Here is a 25,056-nt window from a genome sequence, read left to right as displayed (position 1 = left end):
AAACAAACAAAGGCAGGCTTTGAATAGTTTTTTTTTTATTACTGTACAATAAATTACAATGCAGCCCCCAACCCCCACCTCACAGTCTGCACTTTGGTCTGTTTGATTAAAACAAGTCCCTCCATCCTGCTAAGAATTTATATGTAAACATCAACATGTTTTGTAGGCACATTCAGCTCCAAACATGTGAAGACACCCTTGCCTCAATTATATCCTCCCTGTACATCTCCCTCACCCCTCCACCTCAAAGAAAGCACTTGGCTTCAGGCACACGTCCCCCCTCCTGCCACCTTTCAGTGGGTGTACAGGGAGGCAGTGAAGACAATGTCCCTGCGGATGGCCAAGGAGGCCTTCTCCATCTTGCTCCCCAGGACGGAGTCTCCCACGATGCGGGCGGCCTGCCTCACCTCCTTCAGCACCTCGTCCAGGCGTTGGATGCAGCGGACCACCGTGCCCTCCTGGACGTCCGTGAGCTGGGCGATCTCTGCGAAGGGCTGGGACGGGACAGAGGAGGTGGTGAGCAACGAAGAGGAAACTTTAACAGCACGAATCACATCTTAAGTTTATCCATTCATAAAGTAAAGAAAGGAGACAGTTTCTATGGTAACATTCTGGTACTCCAGGATACTCTGTCTGGGGTGACATAAAGTGATAAACTCATTATATTTTGTAACATTAAATTGCATGTGATGAATAAAAACATGATTAGATTTGCAGGCAGCTTTAAAAAAACAAAGAGCTTTTTAAGAACCACAAATCCTGATACCTGAAGCCAAAACTGAGAAGTTAGTGTTTAAATTCTCATGATTGTTCACAACATGCAGTTTGAGTAATCACACTACTTGTCTTCTAATCTTTGTCCTTATTTGCAACTGAATGATCGGGCTTGTTTTTGAGCTTTACTTTTCTTTTGGCAAGTACAAAGACCTGCAAAAATAAACCAGTGATGCTGTTTAACCGCTCTGCAGATCAGAAAAACAACAACAGAGTTTAAAACAATTTTCATATAAGAAGAAATCATCTTGGGTTCTTCTGAGTAAAGAAGTAAAGCTCAGAGGACAGAAGTGGAGTCAACATTTCAAAGAAATAGAGTAGCATCTACATTATAGCAGCAACTGATGGAGAGGAAATGCTACATGTAATGGGGGTGGGGGGTGGGGGGGGGGTGGGGGTGTAAGAATATTTCTGAGGTTGCGTATGTTGAGAAGACAACAGTTAATTTCTTAAGATTTGATAACACTTATTGTCAACACCCAGAATTAAAAGCAAGTCTGAATCTGCAAACAGCCATGTTGGAGTAAATATAAATGTCTTTTGGCTCTAACCTGGGACTGTAGATTTCAGGGAGTGTATTAATTTGGTAACTGCCAAAATTACTGGGTCATGTATTTGTTTAAAATCTTGTTAGCAGCCTGTAAGAAATCCATCACAAAGAAATGACAAAAACTGGATCCACCAACGCAAGACGAATGGCAGTTATGAAACTGAGTCACATGATAAGACTTCAGGAGGAACAGTGTTGAGAAAAATGGAAGAAAGAGGCCAAATCCAGGTGTCAATGACAGGTAATAGGAACAAATTATAGTTTGTTTGTTTTTTATTCCTTTTTGCTTTAAAGGGTTAAAAATAAATAAATAATCTTATAAATATCACCAGTCCCAGTAACAGCAGGGATTAAAGTGCAATCTCTGTCATCTGGCACTGAGTGTTGTCTTAATCTGGATTCTTCCCTCCTGTTTGGGGCTAAATGTGCTCATCAGGTAGGCAGAGCTGGTGGATTAATATTAATATGCGTTACACTTTCTCGTCTCAGCAGAGGAACAGCACATCTGTGACCCGATGACTTGTTAGGTGGATTTAAGAGGATCACGCTCACCTCTGCTCCGAGAGCCCCAGCAGACTGAAAACTGCTTTTACTTCCTCTGTTCTCAGTGAAGTCATTCCCACACATTCTTAGACATACTTCCTCTCACCAAAAGGTGTGACTGGGGTCAAATAAAGCCCAACAAAGTGTTAAACCTCACCATTCCCCTGGCCCAGCAGTAAACCACCTCTGTGAGCCCAAACTTGAACTGGCCTACAAACTCCTCAGCCGTCTGCGGTATCCCACACTCCCGCTGCAGCTCTCCGATGCGCTGAGCCACCGACTTCACCTGCTCGATGCCCTGGTAGAGAAAAATGACAAGATCGGGATGCTGAGTTCAGCTGGTGGCCGGATTTGATCATGTAGGTACAAGTGACTCGCTCTCCCGCCTCTCAGTGTGGACATTATGAACCTGCTTTACAAACCGCGTCGCTGTACTTCTGATCTTCTAGTGTCTGCACTGCTACTTAAGTCATCACTAATTCAGGCTGCCATAAAGCTCCTTCGTGTTTAAGCAAAAGACTCGGCGAGTGATTTAAAAGTGAGGGAGTGACTGGGGTGAGTCAGGTGACGTGCCCTCGCCGTCCTTCCTGCGGGACGTTGTTCATCAAATGTGCACAGTGTCACGTGATGTGAGTGTTTGTGTGTGAGTGAGTCATAAGGAAAAAAAACTCCTCTGCCTCCTCACCTCCTGCAGCGTGTTGGTGATGTGCGGCTCCACCTGGGTGTTCTGAGTGAAGACCAGACAGGACAGCAGGGCGGCGCTCTCCTCGGGCGCCAGCGGGCTCAGGACGTTCTCGAACAGAAGCTCCGTCAGCAGCAGCTCGTGGCTGCTGATCTGACAGGCTACGCGGCCTTTCAGCTGCACTGCCCCGCCGCTGTCGATGTACTGGAGGGACTGAAGGACCTGAGGGAGGCCGGCGAGGAAAATAAACCTCTGAGTTTGTTTATTTTTGTGGAGTTTTGATGGAAAAAGTGCTACTAAAACCTGGGAAACTATGCTAACAGATAAAAAATGTCAAGCATTCAACAACTTGAGTCCAGACTGAAAAATCTCACTGATATGAAATTTGAGGAGTAAGAAGAAATGTGGAGGGATTGCACTAGCTGTGACTGAAAGGTGGTGCAATCCCAGACATTTTACTGCAAAGGGAGCCTGAGGGAGTTCCTTATTGGTTCAATGTCCTGATGAGGATGACTGGATCCTCCATCACCTGACAAAGAGCTCATGCAAATGGCCGAGTGTGTGCACCATTACTGAACGTGCAGCTGAACGCTTTGAGCTCGTTTACTGCCTCAAACCAGCTCTTTAATATATAATACTTAGGGCTGTCCCACATTTCTTTGGCAAGCAAGTTGCTGGTTCGATTCCAGATGTGCTGGTTCGATTCCACCTGTGGAGCCAAAAGTAGCATTGTATAACATTTGTACTTTGATTTACTGATTCAACTGTTGGGATCATCTTCTGTGATGAGGCGGTGAATCTTTGTCACTTTTAAAGAATTTTTTTCCTCAAGCGCCACCTGGAGGATGAATTTTGCTTCTCTTGTGACAGCACAGCGGGTAGAGTCTGCTTTAAGTGCTGAATAGCAAACATATGCATGTTAATACTAAATTCTATAATGGCAAAAATAAACAGCTTGTTAGCATCACTGTTAGCATAAGGTAATTTTTAAATATTAGCTCCTTTCTTTGTCTCTAAATTAAATATTTGTAAATTTTTTTCACCTATTTTAATGCTTTTATTAGAGACATAATCAGCAGAGAAAGACAAACGCAGCACAGATCCCATCTGGACTCAAATCGAGGACAATGTAGCAAACTTCTGATGTCTTGGGAATTATTGAGATTATCAAAAACCTCATTTAAGCAAACTGACTTTTGGGAAATTGTGATGGGAACTTTTTTATGTCTAAAGGTATTATAAATTCAATAATTCATAGACCTACGATCACACAGGAAGATGACGAAGAGGAAAATATTCCGATCTGAGAAGCAACCGAGAGGTCTTTACACTTTTTTTTTACTCAGTAAATGACTGACTTATAAAAATAGCCGGTGATTCATTTTTCTGCCAACGGACAGAAACACGTCAGGATAAAGACTCTCATCCAAACCTTGATCCTCTGGTGGTATTCTGGCAGCAGAGTCAGAGACTGGTCCGACACAAGGAAGAGGAGCTGGTCCAGCTCTTCCTGCAGGCTCATCCTCTCCTTAATCCGAGCAAACTGACACACACAGACACACAGGATACTCAATTTGAGAAATGAAACAGCAGAACTTGGCCTAAATCCAGTGAATTCAACAGAGAAGAAGATAATAAAAAACTTCTGTACTCTCATTAACGCATCTTTAGCTAACACAGCTTTAAACCACTGAGGACGATCTCCACACCGCCAATTTTTATTACCCACAAGGTTGAATAAAGACATAAGGAAGTGTGAATGTGCAGTGATAACAGGAGACACTGATACTGCAAGTAAGAGCTTGTTATCTTGCAGAGTAACGAGAGAGAGTGTGTGTGTGTGTGTGTGTGTGTGTGTGTGTGTGTGTGTGTGTGTATTGGTGGCTCAAATAACACGCTGTGCCTGTGAGACAGTGATGAGCTGCAGCTATGAGCCTATATGGGTAATTATAGAAGCAGTCAGCTCAGATTCTTGCATCTTATCTCCCCAATGAAGCTGCCAGGAAGACAGGAGAGACGGCACAGAAGCAGAGATCTGGTTTTTGAGTTTGATGTTATTATTGTGAAATTAGAACAGGGGGGAAAAATTGGAAGGATAAAAAGAAACTGGCGGTGTTGTGAGAAGGGAGAAACGAGAGACGCTATCAAGGAGGGGGGCCGGTCTTATGTAAGGATGTTAATTAGCTGCATAGATGTGTAACTGCTGCACAAAATAAATGTGATTTTCTTTCTTTATGAGCAAACACTCGGGCTGAGACACTTTTCTCATTGCAGGATATTTTAAAAACTGTCGCGCGCACACGCACACACACAGACACACACCTGCTCTGCGAACATGGGTGAGTGGATGCAGTTGAAATCTCTGAGGCTGTCTTGCAGCACACGGAGCCTCATGTTGGCCTCCACCACATCAACGCTCTTCAGCTGGAGGTCATTGACGGGGTCAAGGGTTGCTATGCCGCTGGGGTTAGCCTCTGCCAATCGAAGCAGCTCCTGTGTCGCCGTGGAGATGGCTTGACCAGGAGGATCAAGCCTAAAGGACAAAGGGAAGTGATGAAGATTTTTAGCTTGACAGTGTAGACTGATCTGAGAAATGCAAGAAAATGGCAACAACAACAAAAAAGGCCAGATATTTTTAAACTATAGCAGTGACAAAAAAGAAAAGGTGGTAATCCATCTGGTAGAGTGATGAGGCCCTTTTCATTTCTCCCTGTAAACCCTGTCAATATCTGTACTGTCGCTTTCATAAGAGAACAAAAAACACAGTAAAAACCAGCTAAAAATAAAAGAAAATACAAAAGAAAATCAATAAAGATATGTAATTATGAAGCACAACCAGCAACAGAATCAGACAAATGTATATATTTTCACCTCCTACTTCATTAGGTACACCTATTCAGCTACATATTACATGCCAGCATTTAATCAGCCAATCACATGGCAGACATTCAGTGGAATTAGGTATGTAGACATGGTCAAGACAACCTGCTGAAGTTCAAACTAAGCATCAGAATGAGGAAGAAATGTGATTAAAGTGATTTTGAACGTGACATGGTTGTTGGTTGAAGTATTTCAGAACTGCTGGTCTCCCAGGACTTTCCCACACAACCATCTGTAGGCGGATAGAAAGGCAACAGTAACTAAAATAACCACTAACTACAACCAAACTATGCAGAAGAGCACCTATGAATGGGCAACTTATTAAAACCTCGGAGCAGGTGACAAACCGAGGTTACAATTCAACCAGGAAAAATGTTGCCTGGTATAATGAGTCTTGATTCTTCCTGCAATGTTGCAGGAAGAATCAAGACTCATTATACCACATAGTCGGGTCAGAATTTGGGGTATATAACATGAAAGCATGTGAGAGATATTTTCTTGGCACATTTTTGGCTTCTTAGCACCAACTAAACATTGTTGCTGATCATGGTGATCCCTTATGACCCATCTTCTGATGGCAGTATAACACGCCGTTTCACGCTGTTGAAATAGGATCCTCATTAGAAAAATAAATAAAGTTCTTAAATCACGACAAAGACAACAAATGCATACTTGAATCGTGGCTGTTGCCTCTTGTTGTAATTATCGATGATCCTTTCTGGAATCACTTTGAGGGTTTTCACCGTGATGGCTGAGATGTCCTGAAGCTTCAACTTCTGCACCGTGTGGCTGCAGGGGCCTGATGAACGTTAAAGGCAAAACAGAAAATTAATTACATCAAATAATTGAAAAGTGGTTCGTGAAAGCGATCACACAGAGCTGGCTAGCATCTGCAGCTAACCCCACCTCCTCACCTTCAGGTATGAAGAGAGACGTGTTGTGGAGGTGAGGCAGAGCGGCGTTGTCGTTGCCTTTTCCTTCCTCGTTGCCCTTCTCACAGATGATGAGGGCTGTGAAGGTGCGGTTCACAGAGGCACTGGACACCTGACGCACAGAGAAAAGTCAGAGAACGATACGGGAGCAAGGACACTGTACACTGTTCACACATGAGGGAGATCTGTGGCAATCCAAACACATGCAGGTTGGGTGACGCAGAAACTCTACACCACCCTCTGCTGAGAATGAGCGTCTGGATGTATTTCCTCTTTTACTGGTGACCCGTTCAGCTTTTATGTCACCTGTCTCACCAGTGAGACCAGAGGCTGGGCACAGAGCTCATATGGAGACTTGTTCAGCTCAACATCGCCGACAATATTATTTAAGAAAAAAATCTTCTTTGTGACTCTGTATCACTTGCTGATTGTCTCACTGTCCGTAACATTTTCCCATTTTCCTTTTGCCACGATGTTCATCAACTAATTCCTCCACTTTAGCCCAGAGTTGATCTAATAGGCAGTAGCCACTGTCAACAGAGAGCAAACTCAGCACATAGGATACGGTCCACACATGGTTCACAAAACACAGGTATTTCAAAGAACAGACCCTCAGCCTTAATTTGAGCAGATAAAACAAAAGTATTGTACTGACTTTGAACATCTAAGCACCAAAGCAACCTATAAATAACACAAACTTCATTAGAAAAAAAACAACAGAGCTGAAGAGCCTGATTAATAGTTCCGTTTTATTTTTTTTTTAGGCAAAACAACATCTTTGGTACCAATTTTTAAAATTTTATTTGTGTGAGCAAAGAATTTGAAACCAGATGATTTTAGGTTATTGTTTACTTTCTGTGTATTCATCTCACTGGAGGAATTAACGACACTGAAACATGCATCAAACTAGCAACTTTCACTTTTCGCTCAATAATCAGCCATTTTTTAATCCTAGTTTGCATTTTTATACAAAATCTGATTATTTATTTCACTTGTTAATTGCCACTGTTACATAATTCTACACAAATAAGCTATTCTTTTCTTTATGAAATAAATCCTATGTAAGATTTAGCCCCTCTTTAGGTTTTTATCTTTTGCACAGCACAATCAGGTAAGTGTCTGATTGCTCATGCATCCACAGTCACACAAAACCGTCTTCATCCACAAGTAGTATCTGCTCTGAAACAGGTAATATGACCCCAAATAGTCCTGGTGTCACAGAATAGCTGTGGTTGGGTGTCACACTGAATATACACCTACCTGTAGGATAACTCCTAAGGCGTTGAGATGCTGTTTGTTGTTAACTACAATGACTCGACCCACTGAGAGAGCCTTGAGCCCATTCACAGACTCCAGAATAGCGTGCTGAGATTGAGACGGGGAGGAAATGATAAAGGTAAACAAGCAGCTGATTAAAGCTGTATGAATGTAATCGTGATTCTGAATATGTGCGAGTTTACCTGGACTGCTTCTGTGGTTTTCTTCAGCTCGGTGACCGTGTGGTAGTAAGGCAACAGGTCAGAGAGCTGGCCCTCTGTGTCCACGGAGGGCATAGCGGACAACATCTGCTTCAGCTGGCTGATCCTCTTCTCGTGGGTCTGCAGCAGCAGCAGCAAGACAGATGAAAAAGAGACATTTCTCAGCTGCTCTTAGACAGGAAAAATGTTACAGAGCAACAATTCAATGAAGCTGTAAATGTTACCTGAGTATCTCTGTGGCTTTCAGAGAAGCTCCTCCTCATCATGTCGGTCACACGGAGAGCTTCGACTCGCAGCAGGTTGAGGATCATGGTGTAAGTCAGTCTGAACTGGGACTGGAGAAGGGTGGGCTTACCCTGAGGGAGACACACAGGAAGAAGAGTCAGCACAGAAATGGGATGCAAACCATTTTCTAAAGCTAGAAAATCAAAACTGCTCTGATTCCAATTCATCTACTGACGCCACTGATTTCTTTTTTAAAGCGTAACACTTTGTAATTGCTTACAGCCACACCACCCAGCGTATACCTGATCTCACCCCAGCAGATTTTGTATTTACTTGGGTTATCTTAGCCTAATATTAGGATTTGTTTAATGATATGAAACATATGCAAAAAAGAAACTAACAAACCAACAAATATAGGAAAGAGGAAAATACTTTTTCACAGCACTGTATATCTCAAAAATTAATATCAGCCTTGAAAGTCCAGAAATATTGTGAAAAAAGACCACAGCCTATTTAATTTTGCACCATCTGTAGAAGAGGAGGCTCTGGCTTTCTACATTTACAAAAGAAAGTAAAGCATCCATGAAAGAAAAAAGGATAAAAAACACAATTTGTGTTTCAGTTCCACACTGAACCCAAAGCAGTGCTTTTCAAACTGGCACAGAGGGAGACTGTGTTAAAATAGCCCACTCAACTGTGTAATTAAATGTTAAATGAATAACGGAGCGTGCAACACCTTCCTTGAATCACAGCCAAAATAAACAAGCGGTGCAGCTTTGCTTTAGATGTGGAGAGATGGGTACCGAGAGACTTGAGTGGAACGATGTATAAACCCACGCGGCAGGTAGATGTTATGAAATGAAACCCTGCTGCGGCCCTCACCAGCATCATGACGTGCAGATCTGCCATCTCGTGAACGCCGGCTTTACACAGAATGATCACAGTGCCCGTGGCGTCCAAACCTCTCCGGCCCGCTCTGCCCGCCATCTGAATATACTCACCTAAAAATATGGTTCATGGCATGAGCACAGGTCTCAAAATGCTTGTTTTTCCTCAGCTACAATTTATCCTCAAGGACTAGAAACACATTAGTGATGGCGGCTGAGATGGAGAGTATCAAACCTGGCAGCAGATTTCGGAAGCCGGTTCCATCATGTTTCCTGATGCTGTCGAACACCACGGTCCTGGCGGGCATGTTCACTCCCATCGCAAAGGTCTCGGTGGCAAACAGCACCTGGGAGAGGAAGGGAAGATGCAGACAGCTGGTAGAGCTATTTTTATTTGCAAATGAAGGTGAGTGTAGCAAATAGGTGGGGTTGCAGCACAAAATTGTCTCTTTTTCCTCTGATCTCATTCTTCCAAAGAGAAAACAAGCCCTGTAGCTACATCTCATCCAAGATTCAGCCTGCAGGCTCACTAACCATCATCCGCTTTTCTGACCACAGCTATTACAGAGAAATTCCAAGTCATTTCCATCAAATACTTCCCCACCTGATCATCACAGATTTGCTTGAGAAAACAAATTCCAAGAAAAAGACGCACTTGATATTAAGATATGGAAAGATATTTTTCTACTACCACCATATTTGTTTTCACAGAATTCTCTGATTTGCTAATTGTGCATAACTTTAGTTTTTTCCTCACTGCAGCGTTACTGACGATATTAGTGCAGGTGGTTACACCACAGATTAACATCTGCACCCCATGAGACCATTAATACTTATGTATTAAGTGTGGTGCATTGCTCCCTCTGCCACAATAATCTCAATAACATCCTGTAGTGTGTGTTGCACCAATATTTTCAAAAGCATGATTTCAAACACAGCTGTGGTCCAAGCCACATTAGCATCATAGCTTTATTTCAACTTCCAGTCACGCTCACCTTTACGAGGCCTCTGGAAAAAAGCATCTCAATGACCTCCTTCAGGATTGGCAGGATCCCGCTGTGATGGACTGCGATTCCTCTCTTCAACAGGTCTCTCATGAGCAAGATCTAAAAGAAGACCCCAATGACAAGTTTAATGTTACATTAACATGTTCTATTGTGGGCAAAACACCATAAATCTTTGACTGGAAGTCAGTTTAAGTGTGCTGCAAATTAAGCCGCTGTTTAAGAAAAGTCTAAAATCCTAAAAAGCACAAAGATTCAGTCATTTTCAAATTAAAATTGATTGTATTTACGGAAATAAATTAATTATGCATATTCTTTCATGTCCATGTTGAGTGTATGTAAACTAACCACGTCTGTGCATATGCTGCAGTGAAACTGCACACCAAAATAGCAAATCTTTTTATATGCCTTCATTATTATGATGAATATATTGTACCTAGGGGAGCTTTTTGTTCCAGATGATTATTAAATACTCATATAAAAGAAGAAATTATCATTCATCACAATTCAGAAAGCAGCCTGTATTAACAGTCTGGGGGAGAGGAAAAGCAGGGCCCCTGCTGACTGCTCGTTACTACCTGAGGCAGCTGCCGGTCTGCTCCTCGGAGGCGAGTGAGACTTTTCTGGAAGAAAGAGTGAATTTCCGCCTTCTCTATGGAGGTGGTTAGGTCCATGGAGTCCAGCGAGCGGGCGTTCTCGTCACAGCGTGTTCGAGAAAAGGTGAACGCAACCACCGGGGTCTGCTGCCGCTGGGACAGGAAGTGCAGCAGGGTGAGCCACACTGATCGGTCCTGTGGGGTGAAGCAAATAATTAAAAAATAGGGAGATGGATGAAAACAGGAAATAAGAGGATGACTTGGAGAGAAATCAAAAGGCAAAATAGTGACAAAAGAGAATTACCTGACTAGCGGTGGTGTTTTGAGAGGTGTTTTTTGTGCCAAATGACTGAGCATGTTTGCTGGTGCGCTCCTTCTTAGCATCGACGGCTGCGTAGTATCTGAACAAGAAACACAACTTCCTCTTTGAGAAACAACTTCAAGAAATTATTAACTAGGGAAGCACCACGCGGCGAAGCTGTACCCTTTATTGAGGAAGTTTCCTGTAGCATCCACCAGCAGGAACATCTCTTTCTGAGTCTTGGTGCTGTTCCCCGTGTACAGATAATGCTCCAAGGGCACGGGTCTCTTTAGTGTGCTGATCACATAAATGTGCCTCTTCTTAATACGACTGGGGTAAAAAAAAAAAAAAAACAATAATAAGGGCGAGACAGAGAAATGCAATTAATGGCAGAAGCTGAAGTCTTGCTTTGAATCGTTTTGTGCGAGAGCAGATTTCTAAAGGAGAATTACCGACTGCAGCCACTGTCACCACTCCACAATTAGCTCTCTAATGCTCAGTGGCTGCTGTCAGCGTGGTGCACCTACCCGATCCACTCACTGAACTCCAGAGCGTTTGGCACTGTGGCGCTGAGAAGAATGATACTGACGTGATCGGGAAGCATAATCAGAACCTCCTCCCACACAACCCCTCTCTGAGGAAAGCAAACACGAGAGGAAAGTCAATTAACCTCGAAAATCAGCTGGAAAAAAATGAATCCGTGGGTGCGCTCCCTGACCTCAGCGTCGTTGATGTAGTGAACCTCATCGAAGATCACCCACTCCAAGTCCCTGATGACCTCTGAACCGTTGTAAAGCATAGACCTGAGAGAGGAGAGGACGGAGCAATCTAGAAACTTTACTCTACTCAATACGTTGCTTCTAATATATACAACAAACAGTCTGAGCACCTGAGGATCTCAGTGGTCATGATGAGGCAGGACGACTCAGGACTGAGCTGGACGTCGCCCGTAAGGAGTCCAACGTCCCCAAATGTGTTTTTAAAGTCTCTGAACTTCTGATTGGACAGAGCCTTGATAGGAGATGTGTAGATGGTCCTTTAAAAACACAAGAAAGAGAGAGAGAGGAAAATAAACCTCTAATAAACCTCTGCAAAGAAAAAACACTTTAATCTGGATGTTATAGGTCTAATTATGTATTAAATATATATATTAGAAGACTACAGACTGTGAAGTCTAATAATGCCAAACAAGAACAAAATAATGACATTAAAAACTTTATGTTCGACCACAACACTAAACAGCTGTTTACCCGTTATACAAAACCTGTTACTTGCCTCACTGTCAGGTAACACATGATAACAACAAGCAGTAACAGTCTTCAGATTAAAGGGTTACATATGTTAAATGTATTGATTCCTGCATACACTTTAAGTATAGAAAAATTAAAAAACAAACACCAGTCGATAAATATAAATCACCAAGTATCAGCCATCCATTGGATAGGAAGGAAAACAGTGTAAATGTTTGGAAACGCAAAGTATTTGACTTTTGTGCCACCTAGTGGTTGTGTCAGAATAACAAAGACTGTGAAAGTGCCAACAAAAGCTGCTTTTATTCTGGGGTGTAATATTTATTTATTTGAATCTAAGTCATGTTAATCATCTGCCACAGAACAGTTTGAAGTAAACCTTAAATAAGAAACTTAGCCATAATATAACCACTCTATCATTACCTAATGGTGAGACTCCTGCTATTAAAATATTAAAAGTAAGTTTTTACTATTTATTTTATGATTTAGTTATGACACTTTAATCTGTGTGTGTTTGTTTACTGTCCTCAAAGCTACATGATCGGGAGTCAAAGGTCAGCAGTGGCTCAGGTGACATCGTGAATCGTGAATCTCAAGTGAATCGTCGGTATGATTAAAAGTACTGTTTTAATGTTTGTGTTTAGCACTATAAACAACCCCTTTTTAAGATTTTTCTCAATGTGATTAAGTATAGCAGTGAACAGGCCAAACAATACTGCAGCATGGCATAATTTGATATTTATTATTATTTTATTTATATATTATTATTGTATATTATAATTTAAAATGTCGTAGCAGAGCATTTCCAGCTTGTTCCATTCTTTACTGGGGATTTATGTACTTTCATTTTAAGTACATGAATTAAGTTCATCTTGTCTTCTTTCTTCCTGGTGGTTCCTTCCTGGTATTCATTTGTATTCGTATTTCAAAAGTATTTATATAGTGCTTTTTTTATTCCTATGAAGCACATGTTTTACACATGTAGAACTTTCATCAGGAGCAATTTGGGGTTCAGTATCTGGCCCAATGATGTGACATGTGGAGCTGGGGATCAAACCACCTTCGGCAGACAACTATGTGAGCTGTGAGTCACAGCTGTCTCGTGTCATTAGTGTTTCTTGCTTCTTTTCCAGCCTTGAAGACAAGAACAACCTCTGTCTTACAGCTTGTACTGAAAAAGGGTTTAGCTCACCTCTGAGCTGTGCACAAATACACACCTCGTCATGTGTTTCTGTGAGAGAGCGATGGCGTACTCGGCCACCACTGTTTTTCCAGCAGACGTGTGCGCGGCCACAAACACGGAGTCGTGAGCTTCCAGCCTCAGCACGGCCTGCTTTTGGAAAACATCGAGCTCAAAAGGCCACTGCAGCAAAGAAACAGGAAAAAAGAAAAAGGTTTTCACTTAACAGCTCACCACATGCCGTGTTCAGAGAAGCAACAGAGAGAGGTGAAAATATCAAAATAAGACAAATGGATTTTATTTTTTGTTATGTTGAACCCAAACCTTGAAAGCTGGGTTTGGGATGCGTTTGTGGAAGTCATCGCAGGGTGATGTTATATTCACAGGAATGGCCCATTTCTTGTTTTCCTCTGTGTTCTCTTTTAGCTTTGATTTCTCTTCTTTTCCTTTCTCTGGAGGAGACGAGGATGACGCAGCATCCTGCAGGCAGAGGAGAAGGAAACAAAGCTTCAGAGCAGTTCATATTTAGCAACACTCGACAGTTAACTCACATCAATTTTCTTTTATTTTAATGTCTGTCTGTTTCCTGCTACGCGAATAGCAGCATTTATTTTACAAATTCTGCACTGGAAAAAGACTGAATTAAATTCAGAACTAAATACTGAAAATAGCTTTATCAACACCACAATTAAAGGATGAATGCAAGAGAGAAGGATTTCCAGATTTTACCTCTCGTCTTTTCTTTCTGCATCTATGACAACAAAGAACTGCAACTCACTGAGCACCACAAGCTCATGTAAATTAGCCTCTGGGCTAAATCTAGTTGGACAGTCATGGTCTTTAAAATTAATTTCTAGGGAGAGAACTGTGATGGTGGGCAGTAGTGTTAGGTATATTATAGGAATATTATACTGTACTAAACAACCGTGCTCCTGACTATCTCACCGACCTCCTCAGTCTCTATACTCCCAGCCGTTCTTTACGATCATCTGGTCAGTTACTTCTGGCCCAGCCCGGGCACCGTCTGAAGACTAGGGGTGATCGTGCCTTTGCCTCAGTAGCACCAAACCTATGGAATACTCTTCCTGCTATCATTCGTGCCTCTGACTCCATTCGGTCCTTTAAAGCATGCTTGAAAACCTGGCTTTTCCGACATGCTGATTGTCACCGCTCATTAGTTGCTGTATCGTTACTCATTTCTCTGGATTATCATGAATTCTCCCTATCCCTACTTACTAATGCCTTTGTTTGTTTTTGCTATTTTACCTTGTTTTAATGACTTACTGTTCAGTGTAATCATTTTACTGTTTATTCCTTACTGTGAAGCACTTTGGTGTACTCCCTGGTTTTAAATGTGCTATATAAATAAAATTGCATTGCATTGTACTCTGAACAATTCAAAGAAAGAATAAAAGAACGCATTCATGCCTGATACCAAACTTGCTTCCCATATTTCAAATTTTTCATTCATTTTCAAACGGTCTGTGTTTGAATTCATCTTCAGGGTTTCTCCTTGTTTAAAACAGGCTTTTGAGGGTTGGTGATACACATGTAAGAGTATGTTACTCAACAGATCTCCATGTGTTTGAATCCATTTCAAGTTAATTGAGTAAATGGCACCTCTGTTACATTTTAGGTGAATCTCCTTTGGTGGAGAACTAAATTACCGTATTTCCCGGACTACAAAGCGCACCTGAATATTAGCCGCACAAGCTAAAATCAGGGGAAAATCCTGTTTTGTACATACATTAGCCGCACCTGACTAAAGGCCGCAGGTGTTTCAATGTTGACTTATCATATGTAAGAGAATATGCACAAAGCGAATTGTCAGGAAAGAGATGGCTGTTTGGAGACACACCCCTTTTATTAATATTTTGAAAATCAAGTTATGGGTACATATTTGCACATGTGCTGTGCTTCATAAATGAGTAACAAATGTAGTACATAACAGTAACCTACAGCACACCAGAAAAATAGATTCGGACTACCTTTTAGGCTCAGGTGCAGTGACACGGCTTTAACAAGAAGAAAAGTCAGTCATTCACCACCATCTTCCTGCGCACTAAAACCACCAAAGTCCTCTTCTCCAGTGTCGGAAACGAACAGGCTCAGGATGGCTTCGTCATCCACTCTTAGCTTCTTTCCTTCGTTGTCACTTTCAAAACCAAAGATAATCCTCATTGTCATTGTCAGTGTCGGAGTCGAACACCCTCAGAAGGGCCGTGGCGGTGTCCTCTTCATCATGCAGCAGTCCAGCCCTTCGAAATCCGTTGGTGATCGTGGATGTTTGCACACTTTTCCACGCTGTCAGAATCCACCGGTAGAGTTGAGCACAACTTGCTTTTCGCAAGTTTATCGCCGCTCATCATCCACGACTCCAGCTGAACGCATAGCGCTACTTTGAAGTTTGTTTTTCGCGCTACTTGTACGGCACTATGTTGCCTGGCGGATGGACATGTGACCAACATACCACTCTTGAACCCCGATCCTTCCGCCAGGCAACGTAGTGCCGTACAACAGCGGAACAAACAAAACAAATCGTCTTACGATATCACAAAAATCATGGACAATCTATAGAAAAGCCGCACCTGACTAAAAGCCGCAGGGTTCAAAGCTTGTGCAAAAAGTAGCGGCTTATAGCCCGACAATTACGGTATGCTCAATGCATAAAAAACCCAACCTGTACATCAAAACTTTGTTTAAAGGTTGTCAGACGTCCACGTGACATCAGGCAGTATGTTTTTAAAAAAAGCAAATACGACATTCGTTTGATTGTATAATGACTGTGGTCAAGAAACATATTTGCCCTTTACAAGCATCTACATGTAAATGACATCTCTAAAAGTGTCATGTCTCACTGTGGGTTGCACCGTGTTACTGTGGTAGAAGTTATGTTTGGTAGTACTGCTGCCTTGAGGAAGAAGGTTCTGGGTTCAGGTCTACTGGTTGGCTAACAGGCAACCACTTTTCTTTTTTCAATGTTTGTTCAAGATCTGAGTTTTCACCTTCGAACCAAACCTGAGCATTAAGATGTCGGGCAAAACTTCCTTTTCACTGAGTGTTTGCTGGATGGGAACCATCTCAATACACAACACAGGCGAATTTGACCACATGTAAAACTTCTCCCATCATATTAACCTTCAAATTTTTAATCGAGCTGTTTGCTATATTTACTTAAAGATATTGCGCTAATATTTATCATTCACAGTCATTCATTTCAGGGAGTATAATCTGAAGAAAAGCATTTTACCAGATATCTGAAATAAAAGATGTACCTTGATGCCCAGGTCTTCAAGACTGTTTGTTCGTGGTAGTTTGGGGGCATCTTCACTTTCTTTGTCTTTCTCCTTCTCCTCAAGCTGCAAACCACTAATGCCTTCCACGGTAGACAGGAGCGACATGAGGTTGACCTCTGGCTTCGCTATTTTGGCATCTTCAGGATACAATTTTAAAAATACAAAATCATTAATTTATCTACTTTTAGACCATGTAGTATTTTTTTTTGTTTTGTTGGGACAGTCTGAGTTCTAACCTTTGTCAGTAAAGTCCATCCCAGCTTTCAGTCCAGGGGCCACCTTCAGTAAATCTATAAAAGAGTAATGACAAACTCAAACTCTAAGAGGTGAAATAATAAAATATGTTTGACTTTATTTTACGTTGATCCTGCTTAAAAGAGGGAAAAAAATCACCACTCTCAAAGTCAATTTCCTCCTCCAGCTCAGATTTCTTCTTGATTTGTTCAAGCGTCAGTTCCTCCATTCCTCCTGTGACAATAACAACAAGAATATTAATAGATAACAAAACTCCTCAGTTTTGACATCTGAACTAAAGAAAGATACAGGAAATCACTAAGGAAAAAATGCTTTGAATGAATGAAAGAATCTCACCGGGGAGGAACGGGTAGTTGGTGTTGCTTCCTCGAAGGCTTTCAGAAGGAGGCCCAGGCTGGCGCTGCAATGACAGCGAGTTCTTTGCAGACAGGCCGGTGTTCTCCAGTAACACCTACAGGTGAAAAAAAGAAGAAGAAAGAATACAGACCCAAAATGAAATGAATCAAGCCAACCTTTGATTACAGTGATAATGCGCAGGACCATAATGATAACCTGCTGCTAGACTCTGACTCTTCAATATGAACAAACAGATCTGAAGATAAAAGCAGAAGTGAAAAATAGTGACAACTTGAGTGTGAAAATTTTGTTTTTGCTTTTTAAATTAAATCTAGGTGGCCCTAAAATCTAAAAGATCTATTTTTTTCCAAAATGGATAAAATCAGTCTTGAAAAATATGTATAGAAATATGCATGTAAAGTTTTGGCCAATGACACAGTTGCTATACACAACCACAGTGAATTTCAAATCAAACAATCAAGATTTGATTGAAAAGCAAACTTGGCTTAATTCAAGGAGTTTAACAAAAGTTTTAACTGTTAAGGAATTACAGCCATTTAATACACAGTCCTCTAATTTCATAGGCTAAAAAGAAACTGGATAATTGATTGACAAGCAGTTTTATGATTAGGTCAGGCCTGTTCCTTCATTCTTCCATGACACATTAAATAAGAGAAAAGCTCTGGGGTTGATTCCAAGAGTTGGGCTTGCATTTGGTAGCTGTTCACTGGATCACTAAAAAGCCTAAAGAGATGCTGAAGAATGTGAAGGAGACCATTTTTAGGCTGAAAAAGCCAAATTAAACTTCTCAGAGAGTAAGGCATCTCCAAAAAAAGAAGTTGATCCAAGTATTAAAATGAACCACATATTTAAAACGACCACACATATTTAAAGCTGAAACAGCAAAGCACTTTTAATAAACAATAAGATACTCTTTGTCAGGTTCAATAATGATTTGACAATAATGATTTTATTTTAATAAGGAAAATGTTGCCACGTTACCTCAGTGAAGTCCAGCAGCATTCCTGTGGTCGGATCTCTGACAACAGACAGTCCCGAGTGAAGCGGAGATGGACAACAGTTGAGCAGAGAGTCAACGTCAACCTTCCTCTGGGTCACCCTGATGAGAACAGCAACACACACACACAAAAATCACATCTTTAAACATACGTTGATTTTAACCCAATAATAATTACAATATCAGATTTGACTTTCCCCCCGTAGACACGTTAGATTTCAGGAAGCAATGATTTCAAGAAACTCTCTTAATTATTTAGTGAAATCAATAAATATGCCTATTAGTGTTTTTTTTAATTAGCAATATAACAAACATAAATACTTGAGAAACTTCTGGAAGGCAAAGTCTTTGTCGTGTATAGGAAGCCATGCAGGGTCTCTTAAAAACTGTTTCTCTACTTCTGTCTCCAGGTTCAGGTTTGTGGGAGGAAGCCCGTGAGGGAGCTGTGGATGGAAAAAAAAGAGATCAGAGAGACATCCTGAAGAGCCACATAAACAAAACAAGTCAAATAATTCCCCTATATTTACATAAGTTATAAATGAACACCATCAACTATCCCCCAAAGATAAAACACAATCAAATCTTATTTAATATAAGCAATCAGCTCAGGTGAAACTAAACCATAATGTTAAGTCACTTAGATAATATGAAATTTTAATAAGCATCACTTTGAATAAGTTCTGAAGAAGCTAAATGTGCTAGATTAGGTGACTTGAATACAAAAATGTATGGGTAAAGCAATTGTACAAGGATTGGCTTTATTTGTTTTTGTTTTTATTTTGTTTCTTGTATCTAAAGTAATTCTCATTAGGAAACAAATAAATTAAATATTTTAAAGTCTTTGGGTCAACCCCCAGATTTGTATCTACTCCCTTGTTTATTTCAGAATGGGGAAAAAGTAGGTCTACATGGGTTTTCACTCACACTGCATAATCATAAAATCATAATACAAGGGAACAGGGCTTTAGTCTTAAAAAGCTCCACTGCAACGGCATCAGTGATTTCCAACCACAAGCCCGGAAGCATGCCATTATCGTTGAGTTGAAGAATTCTTAATCCTTTACATTAGGTTGTAACACAGACCAAATCATTTTATTGGACTACAACTTAGCTAAAATAGTATGAGTAAACAGTATCTTACTCCTTACTGACCGTGCTATGTGGAGGTAAAGACTGGCCGGGCACGGGGTGTGTGATAAGCTCAAACCTGCCAGAGCATCCCATCTCCAGCAGGGACATGGGCAGATCCATGGGGCCCGGAGGGGGCACATCTGCAGAGAGACAACATAAAGAGTCTGAATGGATGAGCAAGCACACATTCACGCAGGCTGCATTAAAAAGATGAAGAAAAAGACTGTCAGGTTAAATTAACCATTTATCTGGTCGTATTTATTCCGTAAATGCTTAACGGATATTACCACACTTACTTGCTGATTAGCTAAATATTAAATCTGTGCTTTATGAGGGTGCAGAAAGAAGCTACTCTGTTAGCCATAGCATCATAAGCTACATCAATGGAGCTAGTTAACCAAAAATAAACATAATACAGTTAGATATTTATAATTATTTAAGGAGCGGGCTTGACAAATTACAACCCACAACGTACTTAGTCTATCCATGCCCCCACAGTCGTTAACGAAAGCTAAAAGTTGCCACAAAGTAGTTGCTGCAGTGGCCACGGAAGTTGCCAAAATTGACAAGCGGAAGTGGCTAGCAAAAAACTGCTCGACTTAAACGCAAAGACATAAAATTCTTTAAAAAAAATATTACAAAGACTTTTATAAGATAAAATGTTTTATAAGTTAGAAATATCGTTTTCTGTACTTTTTAAAATAATATTATAAACTTTTTTGCAAAAACAAAACAAAACATAAAGAGAACAACGTCACATTTACGCGCCGGCGTTATTCTTCCTATTAGCCATTGCAACTGTTTGAAGCAGGTAAGCGATTAAAACAGATTAAAATAATGGACATTTCTTTATTTTATAGCTCCTGTAGGACTTCACTGGTATCTTGATATTGAGGTAGACTTCGGATTTACACCCTGTCTGGATTGAGTGAACAGTTTTTTTATTTTATCTGAAAGAAGTCGAGTTGTGGTTTCTGGCTAATTAGCTTGTGGCCAGCTGGTGGTGGTAAATCAATAGGGGAATCTGTTATTTTTTGTTTACCTCTCTTAAAATAGTATTTTTTTTCTTCTTTCATTAAAACATGTTTTCTGCATTTTAGTGATTGCCATCATGGTGGTGTTTCCGAGCTCGCTGACGGAGGAAGAGGAGGCTTTACAAAAGAAATATGCTAAACTCAAGAAAAAGGTATGTAAGGTTTTTGGTCTGTACTAAATTGTGGAACATTCCAAACAGGAAACCATTCCTTTTTCATAATATAAGCTTCCTCTTTGCTACACTATACAGAGATTTAACATTTCATCCCGCTTCCAACATCGAAGACACACGTGAATATGTAAAATAGCTATACTGAAGACTCAAATAAAGCTTTGTATGTACACTTTTTACCTCTCTATTCAGAAAAAGGCACTGGTTGCTTTGAAAAAGCAGAGTTCAACCAACCAGACAAACCAGAGTGGCTTGAAACGGAGTAAGTGCATCCAGCTAACCGCTGGATTTCTTTTTTTTTTTTTTTTTTTTGACTCAATCACTCTGGTCTTTCTTATAATAAGGCTTTAATAAAAGTAAACATCAACATTATAATCTGAAGCACCAGCAACTAACTGGAAAAATCTGACTTGTCATATATGGGACTCATAGGTTTATACTGTAAAATTTAAACATAACACCAGTAGAATATTTGATCTAATCTAAGACATGTATTTTTTATTATTGTTCATTGGAGTGGCTTGTTTTAAACACTGGTTGTACTGTTATTTACTTTTTTTTGTCTGTTTCTTTTCTTTGTCAAAGCACTGTCAGACCAGCCTGTTGTTGACACTGCAACAGCAACAGAACAAGCAAAGATGCTCATCAAGTCAGGGGCCATCAGTGCTATTAAATCTGAGAATAAAAACTCTGGATTTAAAAGGTCTCGAATGCTGGAAATTAAGCTCAAGGTGGGATGTCAGTAAATACATTGCATGACCTGTAATTCTTATTTCTGGCATTTACGAGCAGTTGTAAAATTATTATTAAACTCTCCTCCTCACATGTGGTGGATTTTTGCTCTTCATGTCTCACAGGACCCTGAAAAAGGCTCAGTTCCTGCTTTCTTACCATTTCAAAGGAGTGTCTCGACAGATGAAGACCAGCCTGAGGTATAATACAGGACATTAAGCATTGCTTTACCACTTTGTTTCTGTTAAATTTAATATTGTCATATTTTTTTGGTTTCTTCTAGTCTGGAAAAAGAGCCCACAGGAAGTCTCTGTATGAGAGGTAAATTCCAAATCCATAATGAACAGCATGTTTAATACGCCAAAATTCTGTATCTGTGGGTCTAACTTGGTTTCTTTGTTTTCTGCTGCAGCTTTGTTAGTTCAAGCGACCGATACCGGGATGAGGACGAAGGAGGCAGCATGTCATCCAGCCGGGACATGGAGAGAGACAGAGAGCGCGAGCGGGACCGTGACCGAGATTTGGATGGAGAACGGGAAAGGGAGAGAGACAGAGAACGGGACAGAGATCGAGACCGAGGCAGGGAAAGAGACAGGGAAAGAGACAGGGAACGAGACAGGGAACGGGACCGGGAACGAGACAGAGACCGAAGCCGAGACAGGGATCGAGACCGGGAAAGAGAGAGAGATGGACCCTTCAGACGTAAGTAACCATTTTCTGTTATGTGAACTTTAGACCTAATGTTTGTCTCTTTGCATTTTTTTTATTTCCATATCTTCAGAAAAAAATCAGATGGGGAAATAAAAAGATGGGGCGACTGTGGTTCAGGGGGTTGGGAAGCTCATCTTGTAACCGGAACGTTGATCTCCAGCTCTGTCTGTCTTGGTCGTTGTGTCCTTGGGCAAGACACTTCACCTACCGCCTACTGGTGATGGCCAGAGGGGCCGATGGCGCGATATGGCTGCCTCTCTTCTGTCAGTTTGCCCCAAGGCAGCTGTGGCTACAACTGTAGCTTGCCTCCACCAGTGTGTGAATGTGAGGGTGAATGAATAGTGGAATTGTACAGTGCTTTGAGGGTCTCGAAAAGCGCTATATAGATGCAACCCATTATTATTTAGATGTGGTTGGCCAAGGCTTGCTTATCTTTTGTAATATACTATGTCAAGAGTTTACAAATTCATCCTTGACCTAGTCTGCTTATTTCTAATCTTATTGATAGGTGTCAAAAGGTCAAAATCAAATTAGGGGTTAAGAAATTTTAAGGCTGATTGCCTTACAGACGAAACACTAACCAGTTCTAACCAAAGATTATGAACATGCTGTCAGAGAAACCTGTTGGAAGATACAAGAAGAGAAAAGATGTGTTAATATAATAGTTAAGGAGAGGGTAGGTGCTCAGTTCGTCGTGGGCTTTAAAAACTGAGGGATTGTTCAAAATACCTGATCCAGACCTGAGCACAAACTAATCTAGTCTGCATTTTCTCGAGCAAGTGAAGAGAAGCTAACTGGAGAGTAATATGATCTCTCTCGGATTCCTGTCACTGCTCCTGCTGCAGTGTTTTGGATCATCATTCTTTTCAAAGTGGTTATTTGAAAGAGGTTTAAAGAGGTTTCCACTGTGATATTCGTAAAAGATCCAAAAATAGCCCTGGTTTGTGTACTTCTAGAAAGCTTTGTGGGAACAGCTTTGCTACAAATCCAATTATTGGCAGTTATAAAGTGGAATTAGTTTGTGGAAACGTGTTGACCAAAAAGTACATGTTAATACAATGAAGTCACTTATTCTGTACACAGTGCTGCTTCCATACTTCTCCAGTAATTTTTATCTTATTTTTTAGTTAATTTTTCTGTAATACTTATGGAAGAATAAAATTGTGAAAAAACAAGCTACATTAAAAAAACATTGCTGGTTTATGATTTGTCCCTGTCTGCTTTTTTCACTCTCAGGGTCAGACTCGTACCCAGAGCGCAGAGGAGTGCGAAAGGGGAACACCGTTTACGTTTATGGCTCTGGGCTCGGCGAGGACAGCCTGCGCTCGGCTTTCTCTCAACACGGAAACATCATCGATCTCTCGATGGACAACCCACGCAAGTAAGGAGGCTTTAAACAAAACTGTGTGCTCATAAGTGTCATTTCTGCCTGCATTTTCATGCAGTAATATAAATAGTGTGACGATGATTTATTCTTCCTTTTCTGTTTTGTTCTTCTGTCCAGTTGTGCATTTATCACTTTTGAGAAGATGGAGTCTGCAGACCAGGCTGTTGCTGAGGTTAGTGCTATCTTTCTTCCTGCCACCCAGCTGTTATGTCTATTGTGTTTGTTTTTTGTTTTTTGTTTTTTTCAGGTATTGATTTGGTGAATGTCTAAATTGCAATACAGGCAAAGCTGTACCACAATAAGACTTTATATCTTATTGTGGTACAAAGGGGCAGGGATAGCTCAGTAGGTAGAGTGGTGGCCCCATGATCGGAAGGTCGGGGGTTCGACTCCACTGAACGGCGACCCTGAGGTACCCCTGAGCAAGGTACCGTCCCTACACACTGCTCCCCGGGCGCTGCACTGGCGGCTGCCCACTGCTTCACTGGGTGAATGGGTTAAATGCAGAGGATCTATTTCCCTATGGGGACTAACACGCACACTTTACTTTAAAGAATACACTGCATTATCTTCCTTGATTAGGTGCATGGTCAGCATGATCCCTCGAGTTGGCATAACGTTATCATACTGTGGCCCAGACAGTGGTTAAAACGATTAAAGAATTTCGAAACTCCTTCAAAGGACAGTTATCTTATTCAGTTGAATACAAGCAGCTCAGGGAGGACAGTATATCTTCCAGCTACCTGGGTGGTCTCAATACTGATTACTGCTTGGCTTCAAAAATGAGCATCTTCAGTCTAAGAAATCATCCAAAAAATCCAATTATTAATTTAAAGGGGGGGGAAAGTAAATATGACTCTTTGGTATGTCCACAAACATGCAGGCGCTTTGCCCTTGTGGCCTTCATCAGAGCACAATAATGACTTAATGATAAAGACTTGCTGTAGTTTTACAGGCGCCTGGTTTATTTCTACACAGCAGACTAAAAGGCTGGACTGGCTTTGCTGTTTTTTGTTTCACAGTTGAATGGAACCACGGTGGGAGACGTTCACATCAAAGTCAGCATCGCCAGGAAGCAGCCGATGCTGGACGCTGCCACTGGCAAATCTGTGTGGGCTTCACTGGGTAAATACAGCACTCGTATTGTGCGTTTAGACACTGATCAAACAGCTTGTGTGTCTGCACAGCGTGGATTAACCGTCACCCCTATCTTTCCTTTACAGCCGTGCAGAACAGTACTAAAGGCTCCTACCGGGACAAAAGGAACCAAGTGGTGTACAGTGAAGATCTTTTCCTGGGATGAAAAGTCCATGTTTTTGTTGCTCTGTTTCTGAGCTGCTAACCTGCTGCATGTGCTTTGTAGAAGACATAAAAGATTATCAGTAGCCTTTTTGATCAGAGCATTGTAGTTACTCTAGGCTAGATGTAATGCTACATATGCAGCTTTGCATGTGAAACTACACATCTGAGCTCAAAAAGTAAAAGAATTGTATTTGTGAATGTTTTCTTTTGTGTAGGTCACTCATTCATATTAAAAAAACATGCGACTTCTAATTTATATATTAAATGACTCAGTTTTGACTCTAAAAGTACCTTCTAGAAAGAAACATCTTGTCTTCTGAGATGTGCCCTGCTATCTGTTTTCATGGAAAAAAGTAGACTCATTATCCTCATTGTCAGCTTCATGTTTTTTATTCTTGG

The 25,056-nt window shown here is 41.0% G+C and overlaps 2 protein-coding genes across 2 annotated transcripts; one reads left to right on the top strand and one right to left on the bottom strand.

Moving 5' to 3' along the window:
* Positions 1 to 24: 24 nt before the first annotated feature.
* Positions 25 to 20,083, bottom strand: skic2 (SKI2 subunit of superkiller complex). Its single transcript, XM_085261287.1, has 29 exons — positions 19,794 to 20,083; positions 19,340 to 19,458; positions 18,509 to 18,630; positions 18,172 to 18,289; positions 17,170 to 17,284; positions 16,972 to 17,046; positions 16,815 to 16,868; positions 16,558 to 16,715; positions 13,607 to 13,762; positions 13,320 to 13,465; positions 11,742 to 11,888; positions 11,571 to 11,655; positions 11,380 to 11,486; positions 11,036 to 11,182; positions 10,856 to 10,952; positions 10,534 to 10,746; positions 9,947 to 10,057; positions 9,187 to 9,298; positions 8,947 to 9,065; positions 8,064 to 8,195; positions 7,822 to 7,959; positions 7,622 to 7,726; positions 6,344 to 6,473; positions 6,102 to 6,228; positions 4,872 to 5,082; positions 3,982 to 4,092; positions 2,553 to 2,771; positions 2,025 to 2,165; positions 25 to 494 (listed from the first exon to the last, which is right to left on the bottom strand). Exons 1-29 carry the CDS (start codon positions 19,804 to 19,806, stop codon positions 294 to 296), a joined length of 3,729 nt encoding a protein of 1,242 aa, XP_085117413.1. The 5' UTR covers positions 19,807 to 20,083; the 3' UTR covers positions 25 to 293.
* nelfe (negative elongation factor complex member E) lies at positions 19,979 to 24,922 on the top strand. Its single transcript, XM_085261292.1, has 11 exons — positions 19,979 to 20,129; positions 20,419 to 20,504; positions 20,718 to 20,787; positions 21,111 to 21,256; positions 21,383 to 21,457; positions 21,541 to 21,578; positions 21,670 to 21,959; positions 23,205 to 23,349; positions 23,473 to 23,527; positions 24,378 to 24,480; positions 24,579 to 24,922. Exons 2-11 carry the CDS (start codon positions 20,430 to 20,432, stop codon positions 24,656 to 24,658), a joined length of 1,077 nt encoding a protein of 358 aa, XP_085117418.1. The 5' UTR covers positions 19,979 to 20,129; positions 20,419 to 20,429; the 3' UTR covers positions 24,659 to 24,922.
* Positions 24,923 to 25,056: the final 134 nt, after the last annotated feature.

The sequence above is a fragment of the Mchenga conophoros genome, linkage group LG22 (genome assembly GCF_057382185.1).
Source record: "Mchenga conophoros isolate Kocher_MC1m ecotype Shallow Benthic linkage group LG22, M_conophoros_male_GT1.1, whole genome shotgun sequence".
Classification (NCBI taxonomy): Eukaryota; Metazoa; Chordata; class Actinopteri; order Cichliformes; family Cichlidae; genus Mchenga; species Mchenga conophoros.
This window is presented reverse-complemented; position numbering and strand designations above follow the sequence as displayed.